This window comes from Penicillium mononematosum (assembly GCF_028829835.1).
Source record: "Penicillium mononematosum strain IBT 11891 chromosome Unknown utg000005l:1.0-9366267.0:1.0-9372171.0, whole genome shotgun sequence".
NCBI lineage: Eukaryota > Fungi > Ascomycota > Eurotiomycetes > Eurotiales > Aspergillaceae > Penicillium > Penicillium mononematosum.
Window position 1 is genome coordinate 6,535,403 of NW_026643275.1, and position 15,315 is coordinate 6,550,717.

Here is a 15,315-nt window from a genome sequence, read left to right on the forward strand (position 1 = left end):
TCATATCTATCACCCAATGAATAACAGAAGGTCACTCACTCTCTCATTGTCGTTTCAATCCGACGAATGATCTTAGCTGGATTCCCAGCAGCCACATGAAAAGCAGGCACATCCTAAAGCTAAAGTCAGCATGATTGTACAACTATGAGAAGGTGCATACAAAATACCTTGGTAACCACACTGCCAGCTCCAATAGTCGCACCTTTGCCAATAGTGACGCCAGGAAGTACAGTCACATTCCCTCCAAGCCAGCAGTCCTCCCCAATAACAATTGGGTTGCCAGTTTCAGGGCCTTCAGTGCCGTTGCGCAGAGCAGGATCAAGGGGATGGGTCCCAGAGAACAAACTGACATTGGGACCGAACAAAGTACGAGCCCCGACCGTGATGGGACACGTGTCGATGAAGACACAGTTGAAGTTGACAAAGACCCCTTCTCCAAGCTTGACGTTGAACCCATAGTCTATATGGACAGGAGATTCGACCCAGGGTTCCTTCGCAAAGAGAACTTCATCGGCTGCGGGGTCATCCAGCTTTGGTGGCAGAGGTGTCTTGTCGTCAGTGATGCTATATGACGGTTTAGCATAGAGTATAAAGAGTACGGCTCTAAATTGAAGTAATGCCAAGTCTTTGCTCAACTGCATCACTCACTCTCTCCACATTTCAACGAGACGCCGACGAGGCACCTCGTCCGACTTATTGAACCGATTACAGGCCCACTTGCAGCGCGAACGAGCAGCGATCAATTCCGGCGTGAACGCTCGGTAGAGCTCCCCGCGAAGCATCTTCTCTTTCTCAGTAGTCTGCGACATGGCTGTAATGGAGATAGCTATCGTATACGAAAATTGAATAGAGAAACAGCAAAGTCAGTGCACAAGTTGGTATCTCAAGACATACAACATAGATATCTGGAAACAAAGCCAAGACCATGTGGACCCGGGGATGTCCACGGGTGTCAAGTCGGGGGAAAGGTCCGCGGGTGCCGATGCAAAACAATACAACGCTCTTCAGATTGTTCTCAGACAATGAAAATCGACTCTCGCCACACTATTTAACCTCCACCAATTTCCTCGAGATGCCCGATCCTCGAACCAAATAAAAACAAGTCTCTTTCCTTCACCCCATTTCTTTGACAATGTTCTCCAACCCCTCCGCAACAACTTCCGGCGCAGAGCCAAACAAAGCCCCGAACTTCACGCACATTTCCAGACCACTAGTCCACGATCGCACCAACAGCAACACATCCTCCTCCTCCTCTTCCGATGTCTCGACCCACGCGCCCAGTCCGGATGCCTCGACCTACCCAGACGGCAAGATGTCGCTGGCGGGGATCTCGCTTCGCGCAATGCTCCTCGGTACCAGTCTCGGGCTATCAGCAAGCATGGCGTTATTCTTAAGCACCGTGTATTACACTCCGCTGTGGCGCGTACCCTTCTTCATCGCCTCACTGAGCCTGTTCCACTTCTTGGAGTTCTACGTGACGGCGCAGTACAATACCCGGTATGCGACTGTCTCCGCTTTCCTGCTCTCATCGAACGGGTGGGCATATAACATTGCGCACGGGTCTGCCATTGTGGAGTGCATTGTGTCGCATGTCTTCTGGCCCGGACAGACTGCTGCTGGGAGGATGATCACTGTGACGGAACCGTTTTTCGGAAGCTCGGTGTCGTTGCTGCTTATCGTAGGCTTTGTGCTTCTGTTGATCGGACAAGTTATTCGGACTGTTGCTATGGCGCAGGCTGCTAGTAACTTCAATCACCATGTGCAGAGTCAGCATCAGGAAGGTCATGTTTTGGTTAATACTGGTCTTTATCGGTATCTCCGGCATCCGAGCTACTTTGGATTTTTCTGGTGGGGTCTGGGAACACAGCTGGTGCTGGGGAATATGGTTTGCTTTGTTGGATATGCCCTGGTCTTGTGGCAGTTCTTCTCGAGCCGGATCAAGCGTATGTTCCATGTCCTTTTTTTGCGTATTGGAATTATTACTAACTGGTTTACGCGGTTGCAGGCGAAGAAGCTTACTTGATCTCCTTCTTTGGGGACGAGTATGTTGAGTACAGAAAAGTCACCTCGGTTGGTATCCCGGGAATTTAGCTGCAGGACGTTACAGTATCAGAGATATTGAATGGAGTACATATAAAGAAACCATTGGTATATGTGGAAATATATGGAGCTAGACTTGATCGATTAGAAGTCTGGTATATGGTATAAGGCGTGATCACACCGGTAGGCGTAGTAGCTTCAATCCTGCAAGCTATTTACATTGGCATCGTTATAGCTTACTTTCAGGCGCGACTCCTCCAACAGCGCCACTCATGTAAGGTCCACTCTCATCTGACTCGTCCGGGGCGGTCTCTGCACCGAAAAGGACAAGCTCACGCCCACCTTCAGTGCTCCACCATGTAACACAGCAGTGGGATCGATCAACATCCATCTCACCACCTGCTAGGGCTTCCCAGAAACGATCGATACAGGTATGTCGCATATTGCGGTCAGAAATTGTGTTGATCAACTGTGCTGCTAATGGGAGCCATTCTTTCAGATGTTCGACTCGGAGGAACGAAAGTGAATCGAGGAGAGCAAGGGTCAGGACAGCTTGTTCGGAGAGAGATGGACTCTGGTTCATGTCTGGATTTGGACCCTGTGGAGGGATCGGTGTAGAGGAAGCTTTCAAAGCACGGTCGTGAACAACCTCCAGCAAGATGGAGGGGAGAAGAGGCTGAGTATTTGCTAGAGGAGAAGGAGGTGCTGTGATTTGGATGACAGTCTTGAAAGCAAGACGGAATTGGCGCGCGGAAAGGTTATTTGGGAAAACCTATAGATGGTTAGAATCAACTTTCGTACAATAGCGGGAATAGAACTCACCGCAAAAAGATTTTCGATATAGAAAGGCAGGTGTTTGGCAGCCAATTCCGAGTTGTGGGGAATAGCAAATACAACAAGCACCACGCTGTGAGCAGCTTCAAAAATCTCCAACAGAAGACTGTTAGCACCGGCCGCGAGATATGGGAAAGCGGCGGACAATAATAGTTCCTCGTTCGTCTCTGAGGATAAGACAAGAGGGAAATGCTCTGCCACATTCAAGAAGAAAAGATCTAGACATCGCTCAACTGGGTGAGCAGGAATCTGTCCGATATCGCTTGGCTTAATGCTTCGCAGGAAGTTTTCGGCAAGAACAGGGTATTGTGAAAGGATGTCTATGGCTGCCAACATCACGAATGTCTGCTGGGATGATGCATTTTGCCCGATCCGAGAAGAGATGAAATACATATTGCGAAGTATGTGGAGGCATTGCATCGATATGTAGGGGGCACCTGCGGGTAACATAGTTAGTACAAAACAAGCATCACGACTCGTCTGTAACTTACTACTGTTGGCAGCAAGAGCCGCGTCATTGATAGTTCTCCCTAGCACAGCCCGGAGGGCAATAACCACCGAATATAAGCAATTTCGCAACATCTTCCAGAGGGCAGGAAGTGTGATTTCCCTGGATTCAGCATCTAGGAACTCCGCTTCTTCCGCAACATCGATCTCGGACAATTTATTCTGCCGCCATTGAACCATAAGCGTCCGAACGAAGTCCGCCAGGTAATCAACAGTCTGCCCAACAATTCTCGGATCCCGAACATTATCAACGGAATGCGCCATTAGACGAGACAAAGGCCCAAGAGTGGACACAAGCGGACGAGCAGCTACCGCCGAGACAATGCCAAACGTGGGGGAGTTGGACGACCAACGAAATTGCTTCCCGGGAGCCTCAACAACGTCTCGATCAATAGATCCTAAGAAATAGCCGCCCTCGAGGCCCTCCGAAGACAAGTATGCTGACTGAATCATCGCCGGGAGTAAGCGATCGTAATCCAACTTGCTTCTCTCGAGATCAGACAGAAGCTCAAAGGTGTAGTTCAAGACCATAGTGATGCACTGTCCATCAATCCCAGTCTCTGGGCCAACCTCCTCTAGCGCTAATTGCGCCGCTCTCACAAGCGCTGACTCGAGTTTCACACGAATATGTCGCGGTAAGCCCCGTCGGTTTTGTCCCTCAAATCCCATCAAGATTCCGCCAAGCAGAAGTGTATGCCTCCACCGCGGGGACTTATCATCGGCGCCCTCAGCGACCGCCTTAACCCACGCCTCATACTCAATTTTCCTATTCCGACCGTACGGTATCCGAGGTTCGTCGGTAGTATCACTCTGCAAGACAGCGATGGCGGCGGTGTTGAAGACGCTAAGGATCTGGCGACATGATTGAAGGTCGACGGGTTGACTCCAGAGCGAAGGTGCAGTGAGGAGTTGAGACGAAAGGAGTGTCAGGTTCAGAGGATTCCCCAACATTGACAGGAAACTGGTAGCCGTGGGAAGCAGACTGAATTGGCCTGTCGTTAGCCTAACATTGACCTCCCCAATCGAATTGGGGGTATGCGGCACTTACGAAGCGGCATCTTGGAAGCTGGAAGTCGCCTGCAGCGACCGCAGCAGTGTAGCCAGAGATCGTTCCGTGGCCATTTCAAGTCTGGAGGTGGTAGGGATGCTCCCAGACAAGAGGCTCTACATCGCTCAGGGAGTGAGATGATCAACCGCGGAGAAGCCGAGGTCCGGGTCCAGAGCCAAATACGGGGGCGTCCGCGCAAAGCTGACCAATGGGCCGTAACCAAACAGTGCAAACAAGCATCGTCATCTCCGAGAGTCTCCAGACTTGCCATTTTTGTTGATACGCGTGTAATACATATCTGGTCAAAGTGACTGTCCCCTGTTCATGTGGCATGCTTCGATGATTGATCTTCGCTGCAGCTGAACTGGCGCAGCTACCTCTCCATGGCCAACAACCGCATCCCGATTAACTACGAAGTACCTTCCTTCCCGTCATTGTACGATCCCCTGCCGGCGCATCATCAACAAGCCTACTACCTCTACTACACGAAGGACATCTGGCGCTTCACCTTTTTCTGGACGTTGATATTCTACGCCGCGACACATCTCACTGTTTCTGGGTGCGCAGTATTGACTCACTTTCGTAACTGGAATGTGATATGGATTGTGCCTTTGGTGTACATTTTCATCGCAGCGCTGGAGGCTCTTATAGCTGGGAGTATAATTGGAGTTGTGTAAGTGGGTTGTTTGACATTTGGTCTCCTCGGGATGATCAGGTAGCTAACGCTTCTACGGTGGATAGCCTCGGTGCGGTGTATGAAGCAGGCAATTTCAGGATGTCAACTTGGCTACCGATGATATGGGGTGGAGTCAATGTCATGGTTCTTATTGTCACCAGTTTCCCCATGCAGGGTGGTCTTTGAATGGTGGTCTTTGAATGGTATCCCGGCTGCTACTATCTTCGATCATACTATGTACAGGATATCGTGGATGGCAACTACGGATTCGAAATATGCCCACCAACCTACACAGTCTCGCCGACAAAGATCGAGGAGACTTCGAAATGGCCGGAAATTTCCTATGATACAAATGGGATTTGATATCTCAAATAACGCCGTCGCCCCGTATCAAAGTAGCCATGCTATGTCCTTTGCGCCAATGCCAAGCCGATTCAACGTGCATTTCAAATCAGATGTCCATGTCCCCTCACTATCTCCGATTGCCATCAGGCGTACCACCGCCTTGCAAACCAGGCAGGCCACCAAATCCACCAGGGAAGCCAGGGTTGTTCGCCAAAGCTTGGAGGTTGAAATTCTGTGGCATGGGGAAACCCTGGAGTTGCTTCTGCAACTGTGCTAGGTCCATATTCATCGGCGGTGTTCCGGTCATACCCTGCGGCATAGGGAACCCATGCATTGCAGGTGTCGGGGTACTTGACTGCGATGGAGGGCGAGAGGACATGAGTGCAGCCAAACGGCCCGGATCCATCCCACTCATCGCACCTCCATCCATTACTGGCTGTCGAGGCTGAGCACTGCCAATACCAGGCAGCAGACCTACAACGTCAGGCTGAGGCCCGGCCGGCGGCGCACTTTGAATACCTGGCAGAGCAGGGCCGCCTGGTCGTCGTTGGTCGACCAGGCTGTCAGCTTCGTCCTGCATTTCTTGCTCCTCGTCCTCGCGCATTTGTTTCCGGCCGAACCCGCGGTTCCATGTTCCCTGGGCTTCTGCGGCCTCTTCGCCGATGTGGAATCTGTCTTTCATATAGCTAGTCTCGCCAGGCCGGCTCCGCGACCAGAATCGAGTGAAGTTATCCTTAGATCCAGAAGCCAAGATATGGCCTAGTGGATGCCAGTCTAGTGACCAAATCGTAGCACCGTGCGCGTACTGTATCCTATGTGCCGGATAGATCACCTGCGGCGGAGTGTTGGCTGGGTCCGGGCTGTCATACGGCGCCACGGTAGGAATCTGGCCGGCCGGCAGGTGAGGCTCATCAAGTAGATAATGATATAGAGAACCATCCTCGGCTCCAGTCGAGATGAGGTTACTGTGAATCGGGTGCCATGTCAGAGAAGAAACCGGCTTGTCATGGCCTCGCAGAATGCAAATATCGCGCATCATCCGCAAATCAAATACTCTCGCGGTCTGGTCTCGCGATGAAGTAGCAAGGAGGTTGCTATTCACACGCGAAAACCGCGTCGATGTGACGGTGTTTTTGTGACTGTGGAGGGTAGTCAAGCATCGACCAGTGCGCGGATCCCAGAACTTAACCTGGTGGTCCTTCGATCCAGAAACGATCAAACCCTTGGTCGGGTGCCAGTCGCAAGACTTGACATCCCAGTTGTGTCCGGTCAGTGTTGCGTCGGCCGTTCGGGTTGCAAAGTCGAAAATTTTGAGGGTTGTGTCATCGGACGCTGAAAGAAATTTAGTATCACTGGGTGCCCAGGCCAGATCGCGGACAGCGTCGTGGTGCGCGTCATCGATCGTCTCGACGTTGTTGAAGTTTGGTCGCCAGTATTTGATATCGCCTCTCTGTCCGCCAGAGACCAGCCAGTCCTGGCTATGGGCCCATGCCAAGGACGTGACACCAGCCTGTATTTGATCGTAGTGTGCCTGTACCGGGGGAACGTCTCAGATCAGTAAAGGTGGAATCCGCACATGTTGTAAATACGCACATCCATAACCGTCTCGAAATTGAACGCCGTTCCATTCCAAAGCATAAACTCTCCCGTATGACCGCCGGTCAACAGCCGCCTTCCCTCAGGAGTCCATCGCACCACGACGATGGGTTTCTTTGATTTTCCGATTGACTGGTGAAGGTGGCGGACGGGGATTGTATCGACAGCAGAATGGGGCCGCGCCATCGGGGGAAGAACCTGTTCGCAAGTTAGTCTCTTTGTCCGCCAGCTCAGTACAGCTCAAGCCACATACATCGACAGCAAAGCTGGCACTCGGTCGTTCTGTCTCCAATCGATGTCCTCCTTTGTATCTCGGTTGCCGTGTTCTCATCCATTGTACCATTGAAGAGCCATAATCCGTGACGAGACCTGAGAGTAAGAGCAACCGTTGTTAGTCGGGCTATGAACAAGCAGAAGCTCAATCAAAGTCAACTCTAAAGCAAGCAACGTACGTGGTCTGCGAGGTCCGACTGGCCCATCGAAATTCTTGCCAAACCGCCCTGGACCGTCACCTGCATTGTCCTCGTAGTAGGCCATCGCGACCGGTTGAAAAGATGTACAAGATCAAGGCTGTCGGTTGGCGATCATGAGGATGAAAGGCAATTGAATTTTCAAATACCGATCGAATACTGAATCGGACCGATCCAAGACCTATAAAAAGCAAAAGATGCGGAGAGAGTCGAAGCTCTTCGGAGCGCAGGATCCGTCCCTTGAGCGCATGTGACGCTGATTGGCCCCTGCGGATTTGACCTGCAAGCTTGCGCTATGATGTCTCTGGCCCCGCCATGTCCAGTATTAAATCATCTTGTTTCTGGTTCTTTTGTCTCTTGTCTTCTTTTTCTCTTCTTCTCTTCTCCTCTGTCATAATTGTGCGGCCTGGTTGTTGTTTCAATCTTCGCATTGCTCTCCGTCGGTGCTCCGGTTTCATCGGAGCTCAACTTAAAAAGACCCTTCGACTTCTCGCACTACCGAGGTCCCAGAGCTGTTAAGATGACTACTCGCACTGGAGCAATTGCGAGCGCTCGCGAGGAATCGCAGCTCAATTCGAGGAAAGGGGTCCAGAATGAAACCGAGGTCGCTCTACCATCAACTTCAACTGCAAAGAAACGAAGTAAATATCGCCATGTAGCTGCATATCACTCGGAATCTCGTCCTTCCAGCCTCAGTCGAGAGGCCGATGTCCTGCCCAACTTCCTGGGATTTCGGAATCTCATGGTGTTGGTACTTGGTAAGGGTCGCTAGGGAATAGCATATGCAAACGGCTAATGTTTTGACAGTGGCAATGAACCTGCGATTGGTTATTGAGAACTTCATGAAAGTGGGTAATCCAAATGTCCCAGTTACTCCTTGAAATTCATCAACTAATAAAAATATAGTATGGCGTGCTAATCTGTATTAAATGCCACGACTACCGCAGGCAAGACGTTGTGCTTGGGTCTATATTGTTTGCCTCGGTTCCATGTCATTTGCTCGTGGCATACATCATTGAACTTTCAGCCGCTACAGCAGCCAAGCAGACAGTGGGCCGTCAGAAGAAGACAGAGAAAGAGAAAGAGCACGACCAGAAAGTCTTCCAGTCGACATGGCCGTACACTGCTTTCCTACACACGCTCAATGCCACGCTATGCCTCGCAGTAACCAGCTTCGTGGTGTATTTCTACATCCACCACCCAGGCATTGGGACAATATGCCAGCTGCACGCGATCATCGTGTGGCTGAAAAACTGCTCTTACGCCTTCACAAACCGAGACCTCCGTCTCGCTTTACTCAATCCCTCCGCAGACCCGGGCTTGCCCAAAATCTACTCCTCATGTCCCTACCCGAGGAATATTACCATTAATAACCTAGCATACTTCTGGCTGGCGCCGACGCTGGTGTATCAGCCTGTTTACCCGCGCACAGCATCCATCCGGTGGTCATTTGTTGCAAAGCGCCTTGCCGAGTTCGTGGGTCTGGCGGTGTTCATTTGGCTTCTGTCTGCGCAGTATGCCGCACCGGTGTTGCGCAACTCGATTGATAAGATCGCAGTAATGGACATTGCCTCGATTTTGGAGCGGGTTATGAAACTGTCCACTATCTCGCTGATTATTTGGCTTGCTGGCTTCTTTGCATTGTTCCAAGCGCTTTTGAATGCTCTGGCCAGGTCATGCGGTTCGGAGACCGCGAGTTCTACACTGACTGGTGGAACAGCTCCAGCCTGGGTATGTATTGGAGGTCTTGGAATCGGCCTGTCTATCTGTTCATGAAGAGGCATGTTTACTCTCCCCTGGTGGGTCGGGGATGGAGTCCTCTGGCTGCGAGTGGAATGGTTTTCACGCTCTCTGCGATCCTTCACGAAATGCTCGTGGGAATTCCTACACATAATTTCATCGGTATGTCTTTCCCTCTCTGGTCACAGCTCGAGTGCTAATGAAGTCCCAGGTGTCGCGTTCTTTGGAATGATGTTCCAGCTGCCGTTAATTAGCCTCACCGCACCGTTAGATAATATGCGCGGGCCTGAAGGCAGGGTTATTGGAAACTGCATCTTTTGGGTCAGCTTCTGTCTAGTCGGACAACCGCTTGGAGCGCTCCTATACTTCTTCGCTTGGCAGGCCAAGTACGGGAGTGTAAGTAAGATGGTGCCGAACATGGGAGCATGAGCTTTTCGAACATTTAGCCATTATGTGTATCGCATTTCTCTTGACGTATATGTTTGGGCTCATAGTTCTCTTTGGGCATGTATTCGTGAAATGCTACAAAACATCCCTTGCATGATGTCCGATTGTTTATTTCGCATTGTCACTAACTCGTACGGAGTACATGCATAGTACCCTTGACGAAAAAGAAAAGAGCGTACTTATGCAGGATCTAGAAGTTTCTCCCAAGGTCTAAGATTATCAATTGGAAAGGCCAACTATACCTAGGTATGTCCTTCCAAGGTTGACAGGCCACGGGCCCGGAACGAACGGACCAATTCATTGCACCGACGGGAGCTCGGAGTTTGTGGCCCCGGAATCCACCCCAACTATAAAGGACCCCCAGAATCAGGCAAAATCACAAACTATCTAATCTCACACCATTTCCCCAGATTCTCTTCTCATCATGGTCGCATTCATTGTTCCCGGCAACTACGGGTAGGTGGTCCAAGCTCAACCTCCAAGCTTCCCTGAAATCCGAGGCTAACATTACTTCCCAGTGCCGTCATTGGCGTCGCTCTCGGTGCCATCCCCGTCTTGGGCTTCGTGCACGGCATTATCACTGGCAGCCTGCGCAAGGAAGCCAAGGTGCCCTACCCCCACAGCTATGCCTCCATGGAGCTATGCAAGGAAAACGTGCGTATCCCCCATCTATACCCGGCCTTGGCAAGCCCCCATATTCAAGGAGTCTTATTACTTCCTATCGAGTACTAAATGGCACCTACTAAACTGGTTATAGGCCAAAGCCGAGCAGTTCAACTGCGCCCAGCGTGCCCACACCAACTTCCTCGAGAACGCTTCGCAGACAATGCTCTTCACCCTGGTCGCCGGTCTTAAGTACCCTGAGTGGGCTGCTGGCCTGGGAGCTCTCTGGGTTTTCTTCCGCGCTCTGTTCCTTTACGGCTATGTATACTCGGGCAAGCCGCAGGGTAAGGGCCGCATGATCGGCGGGTTCTTCTGGCTTGTGCAAGGTGCTCTGTGGGGATTGAGTATCTACGGTGTTGGACGTCCCCTGCTTTCTTTCTAAGCGATTGAAGCTTGAAATTCTCTAATGTCTTGAAATTGAAGAACTATGTATTTCTACAATGTTGTATATCAACTGCAACGTACTCCGTATTATGCGCCACAGTTCCAGCGGAAGGTTAGACCCGTGGGGGTCCACTGTGGCAGAAAAAGTTCCCCGATTGTCTTCGATTCGGACTTGCTTCTATTATTCTACTTTGGACGTCAAGAAGACAATTACAATCATATCCTAGAGGAATCTGTCATTTTATTCACTCTCCTCTTAAGATCTCAAAATCACATACCCAATACATAACCGTCACTTCGCCCCGCCAACCCCGCCATGTCGTCCAAGTCGCAATTGACCTACAGCGCCCGCGCCCAATCGCACCCCAATCCCCTCGCGCGCAAGCTTTTCCAAGTCGCCGAAGAGAAGAAGAGCAATGTTACTGTCTCCGCTGACGTGACCACAACAAAGGAGCTCCTGGACCTCGCCGACCGTAAGTGAACCCAGCTCCCCCCACTCCACAGGAACAAACCACTAACCATCCACAGGCCTTGGCCCCTACATCGCCGTGATTAAAACACACATCGACATCCTCTCCGACTTCAGCCAAGAAACAATCGACGGCCTGAACGCCCTAGCGCAAAAGCACAACTTCCTCATCTTCGAAGACCGCAAATTCATCGACATCGGCAACACAGTCCAGAAACAGTACCACAACGGCACCCTCCGCATCTCCGAATGGGCCCACATAATCAACTGCTCCATCCTACCCGGCGAGGGCATCGTCGAGGCCCTCGCCCAAACCGCCCAGGCCTCTGACTTCCCCTACGGCTCCGAGCGCGGCCTCCTCATCCTCGCCGAGATGACCTCAAAGGGATCCCTCGCAACAGGCGCCTACACCTCCGCCTCCGTCGACATCGCGCGCAAGTACCCCAGCTTCGTGCTGGGCTTTGTCTCGACCCGGTCTCTCGGCGAGGTCGAGTCTACCGAGGCGCCCGCGCAGGGTGAGGATTTCGTCGTCTTCACCACTGGCGTCAACCTCTCGTCTAAGGGCGATAAGCTCGGTCAGCAGTACCAGACGCCGCAGTCGGCCGTTGGCCGCGGTGCTGACTTTATCATCTCTGGTCGTGGTATCTATGCCGCTCCCGACCCCGTTGAGGCCGCTAAGCAGTACCAGCAGCAGGGCTGGGAGGCGTATCTGGCCCGCGTGGGTGCGCAATAGGAGTGTGCAGTCCACCTTCCACTATAGCTACATGCGTGTTGATGCATAATGAAAATTCTTACATCAGTGTTTTCACGGCCTCGGGACCTCGGGACCTCCCGAGTGCCTTTCCAGGGCTATGTAGGGGCTTTCTGGTATGTACAGACGATGCAAGGGCAAGGCTGAGTCCAAACATACATGCAAGTGCTCAATGGCATGTTTGACCCATCTTCGGCGAATCCTGGGATCAAAAGCCAATCTCTGAATATCCGAATATTTGGAGTAGATTTGATAAGGCCTTCTCCAAACCCGAGATACCACCTGGACAACAGATAAGAGTAATCCGGTACTTTTGCTTCTTCGGAACCTACGACGGAACTAGAAGTGGAAGCATCTTGATGTTGTGCTCAGGTGCATTGTAATATCCAGCCTATCCTTGACGTAATATCTCTTAATCGATGTGCATCCCCGCACATACACCGAGGCTCTAGCCCTAAGTTATAAGCCTTCCATTGTAATTAATAGACATAACGCCCAGAAAGAAGACAAGGGTTGTTCCCTCTACGCCGATCATTCCCCTCACCCCCTCTATTGACCGTCCAATGAGACACATCACAAACTGGCAACCCCAGATAAATCGGCTTATCGTGGAGAGACCCACAACTTACCTGCCGTGTTGCATATGCGGTGATAGGAGGAGTAACTCGAGATAACGGTAAGTACGAGCGATGCAGTGTGCTCGTTACCCGGTTTTGCTTAGACAGGGTGCAGGATATAGTAACGAACTTGGTGTTAGGTACAGAGATCGTCCCAAATAGATATCTGGCGTGCGGAGTTCCAACTGTTCTTTTACGTTATTTAACTGTGTCCCCCCGAGGTTTTTCTTTTCGGTCTCTTTATACATTCCAAGGTTGCCTCCGCATTGCTTATAATTGCACTGCCACTCACTCGGGGTGAGCTTAGCCCTGTTCTGTGTGACCTTGTTTGAACACAATTACTCTACTGCCCTGACCTTTCTCGCTCTACTTTCTACTTTATAAAACCGACACTATGGCCTCAGAGGAGAAGGCTGTCGGTATTTCCTCTGGCGTGGATACTGGCTTCGATGTGGGCAAGACAAAACATGTTGACCCCACGATGGAGAAACATGCACACGACGCCGATGAGGCTCTGAAGGCGCTTGGCGATCTTCAGGGTGAAACTATCGAGCTGGATGAGGCTACGAATCGCCGTTTGCTAAGTATTATTGATTGGCATATGATGCCTATTATGTGCTTTGTCTATGGCATGAATTATTTGGATAGTACGTGCATACCTTCCCTCGATTTGTCTCCAGGTGGAGCAAAGCTTGAGAAGTCTTAGGTTTATGCTTCGTTCTGTTGGCTATTTATTCAACCCAAAGTGCTAACATGTGATCCGATGTATAGAAACCACCCTCTCCTATGCCAGCGTTATGGGTATTAAGAAGGATCTGAATCTTGAGGGAGATCAGTATCAGTGGTTGGGAAGTTTGTTCTACTTTGGTATGTTCCATCTCTGCTTTTCTTCTCATGAATTGATTCTTCTCCGGAGGCTTTAAAGCTAATACCTCTGCATAGGTTATCTCGCCTGGGAATACCCAACCAACCGCCTCCTCCAGCGCCTCCCACTAGGAAAATACTCTGCAGCCTGTATCTTAATCTGGGGATTGATTCTTAGCTGTTTTGCCACTGTCAGCAACTACCAAGGTGCTATTGCTATCCGCTTTATGCTCGGTGTATTCGAAGCCGCCGTGACGCCGGGCTTTGCACTCTTAACTTCCCAGGTACGAAAGCCACCCATTTCTCCCTGTAACCAGTAACCACAACCGATAAAAATACAATGACACGAGCTAACAGTCCCAACAGTGGTACACAAAACAAGAACAAGGCAGCCGCGTCAACATCTGGTTCAGCTTCAATGGCGTGGGCCAGATCTTCGGCGGAGTAGTCGCGTACGGCATCGCCGTCGGCACCGAGAAACACGGGTCCTCCATCGACCCATGGAAGATTGTTTTCCTCGTCACGGGTCTCCTCACCATCTGCTTGGGTCTGGTATTCCTCTGGATTGTACCAGACAACCAGCTCAACGCACGATGGTTGAATGAAGAAGATCGCATCTTGGCTGTTGCGCGTGTGCGGGTCAATCAGCAGGGTATTGGAAATAAGCATTTCAAGCTATATCAGGTCAAGGAGGCGCTTTTGGATCCGATGACCTGGGCTTTCTTCTTTTATGCTTTGATTGCTGATATCCCCAATGGGGGTATCACCAATTTCTTCAATCAGCTGGTATGTGGGAATTTATAAAGATGTGATGTCAGACTTGCTGATCAGTTCAGATTACAAGCTTCGGATACAATGAGAAAGAGAGTCTGATTCTGGGTGTCCCTGGTGGCGCAGTGGAAATCGTTGCATTGCTGCTCAACGGCTATGTGGGACATATCACTGGACAGCGTATCCTTGCCAGTTTGGGTGGGCTGGTCGCTGCGATCGTGGGGATGTTGCTCATTGTCGCCCTGCCCTTATCGAACAATGTTGGTCGTTTGATTGGCTACTACCTGACACAAGCCAGCCCAACACCTTTTGTGGCATTGCTGTCGCTGATTTCTTCCAATGTTGCGGGATATACTAAGAAGACGACTGTGGCAGCTTTGTATTTGATTGGATATTGTGCTGGAAATATTATCGGTGAGGAAGAAAAGAGAAAATACGGAGAGCGCGCGCTAACACAATTTCCAGGCCCACAAACCTTCCGCCCCAAGGACGCTCCCCGCTATGTCCCCGCGGAGGTGACAATCATCGTCTGCTGGGGTGTGTGTTTGTTCCTGCTGGTTGGGGTGTGGATGTGGTATCGTCGTGAGAACGAGAAGAAGCTCCTTTACACTGCCCGACCAGAATATGTGAGACTAGAGAATCAAGAGTGAGTGATTTATGATGTCTACAGACTAGCTGGCTTTTTGCTAACTTTGACTGCAGGTTCCTTGATTTGACAGATCGTGAGAACCCTGAATTTCTTTATTCTCTTTAAATCAGAACTTTGAAGATCATTATGAATTCAAACATTTTCGTATGTAGACCTCGTTGAGACGGTGTCTCAACACATGCAGGATGCACTGCCTATCATAGGTTAGTTCCTTATTAGTTCCTTATTAGTTTCCTTAGTGTATTTAGTTAGTGTATTCACCTTTTTACTATGCCATTTCTTAATGATCGTCCAAACAGAGTTTCTGCATTGACAATGTGACCATGTGGAAGTGAATGGTTTGTTTTTCTTCTATCTATCTATCTATTATTATAGTCTAAATTCTATAAATGACTATACCCCATACTCCCATACAAGTGACCTTGGAAGCCCCTGCATTTGTAA

The 15,315-nt window shown here is 50.5% G+C and overlaps 8 protein-coding genes across 8 annotated transcripts; 5 read left to right on the plus strand and 3 right to left on the minus strand.

Annotated features, from left to right (window-relative positions):
* Positions 1–35: 35 nt before the first annotated feature.
* N7519_010666 (sugar O-acetyltransferase) lies at positions 36–809 on the minus strand (the record flags this gene model as incomplete). The annotated part of the gene is made up of 3 exons (XM_057297439.1): positions 36–113; positions 168–564; positions 649–809. 3 exons carry the CDS (start codon positions 807–809, stop codon positions 36–38), a joined length of 636 nt encoding a protein of 211 aa, XP_057145321.1.
* Positions 810–1,132: 323 nt separating this feature from the next.
* N7519_010667 (protein-S-isoprenylcysteine carboxyl O-methyltransferase) lies at positions 1,133–2,091 on the plus strand (the record flags this gene model as incomplete). The annotated part of the gene is made up of 2 exons (XM_057297440.1): positions 1,133–1,943; positions 2,006–2,091. 2 exons carry the CDS (start codon positions 1,133–1,135, stop codon positions 2,089–2,091), a joined length of 897 nt encoding a protein of 298 aa, XP_057145322.1.
* Positions 2,092–2,269: 178 nt separating this feature from the next.
* On the minus strand, positions 2,270–4,503 carry pex8 (putative peroxisomal membrane protein Pex17; the record flags this gene model as incomplete). The annotated part of the gene is made up of 4 exons (XM_057297441.1): positions 2,270–2,812; positions 2,863–3,311; positions 3,366–4,363; positions 4,430–4,503. 4 exons carry the CDS (start codon positions 4,501–4,503, stop codon positions 2,270–2,272), a joined length of 2,064 nt encoding a protein of 687 aa, XP_057145323.1.
* Positions 4,504–4,812: 309 nt separating this feature from the next.
* On the plus strand, positions 4,813–5,291 carry N7519_010669 (uncharacterized protein; the record flags this gene model as incomplete). Its single annotated transcript, XM_057297442.1, has 2 exons — positions 4,813–5,102; positions 5,171–5,291. The coding sequence occupies 2 exons, from the start codon at positions 4,813–4,815 to the stop codon at positions 5,289–5,291; spliced, it is 411 nt and encodes a 136-aa protein (XP_057145324.1).
* A 286-nt stretch (positions 5,292–5,577) lies between these two features.
* Positions 5,578–7,583, minus strand: N7519_010670 (WD40 repeat domain-containing protein; the record flags this gene model as incomplete). The annotated part of the gene is made up of 4 exons (XM_057297443.1): positions 5,578–6,981; positions 7,044–7,244; positions 7,300–7,415; positions 7,499–7,583. The coding sequence occupies 4 exons, from the start codon at positions 7,581–7,583 to the stop codon at positions 5,578–5,580; spliced, it is 1,806 nt and encodes a 601-aa protein (XP_057145325.1).
* Positions 7,584–8,036: 453 nt separating this feature from the next.
* N7519_010671 (putative diacylglycerol O-acyltransferase (DgaT)) lies at positions 8,037–10,748 on the plus strand (the record flags this gene model as incomplete). The annotated part of the gene is made up of 8 exons (XM_057297444.1): positions 8,037–8,274; positions 8,324–8,364; positions 8,423–9,247; positions 9,295–9,418; positions 9,468–9,656; positions 10,114–10,159; positions 10,222–10,357; positions 10,461–10,748. The coding sequence occupies 8 exons, from the start codon at positions 8,037–8,039 to the stop codon at positions 10,746–10,748; spliced, it is 1,887 nt and encodes a 628-aa protein (XP_057145326.1).
* Positions 10,749–11,066: 318 nt separating this feature from the next.
* On the plus strand, positions 11,067–11,952 carry pyrG (orotidine-5'-phosphate decarboxylase pyrG; the record flags this gene model as incomplete). The annotated part of the gene is made up of 2 exons (XM_057297445.1): positions 11,067–11,223; positions 11,279–11,952. 2 exons carry the CDS (start codon positions 11,067–11,069, stop codon positions 11,950–11,952), a joined length of 831 nt encoding a protein of 276 aa, XP_057145327.1.
* Positions 11,953–12,981: 1,029 nt separating this feature from the next.
* On the plus strand, positions 12,982–14,976 carry N7519_010673 (allantoate permease family MFS transporter; the record flags this gene model as incomplete). The annotated part of the gene is made up of 7 exons (XM_057297446.1): positions 12,982–13,234; positions 13,359–13,454; positions 13,530–13,735; positions 13,818–14,237; positions 14,288–14,636; positions 14,688–14,868; positions 14,925–14,976. The coding sequence occupies 7 exons, from the start codon at positions 12,982–12,984 to the stop codon at positions 14,974–14,976; spliced, it is 1,557 nt and encodes a 518-aa protein (XP_057145328.1).
* Positions 14,977–15,315: the final 339 nt, after the last annotated feature.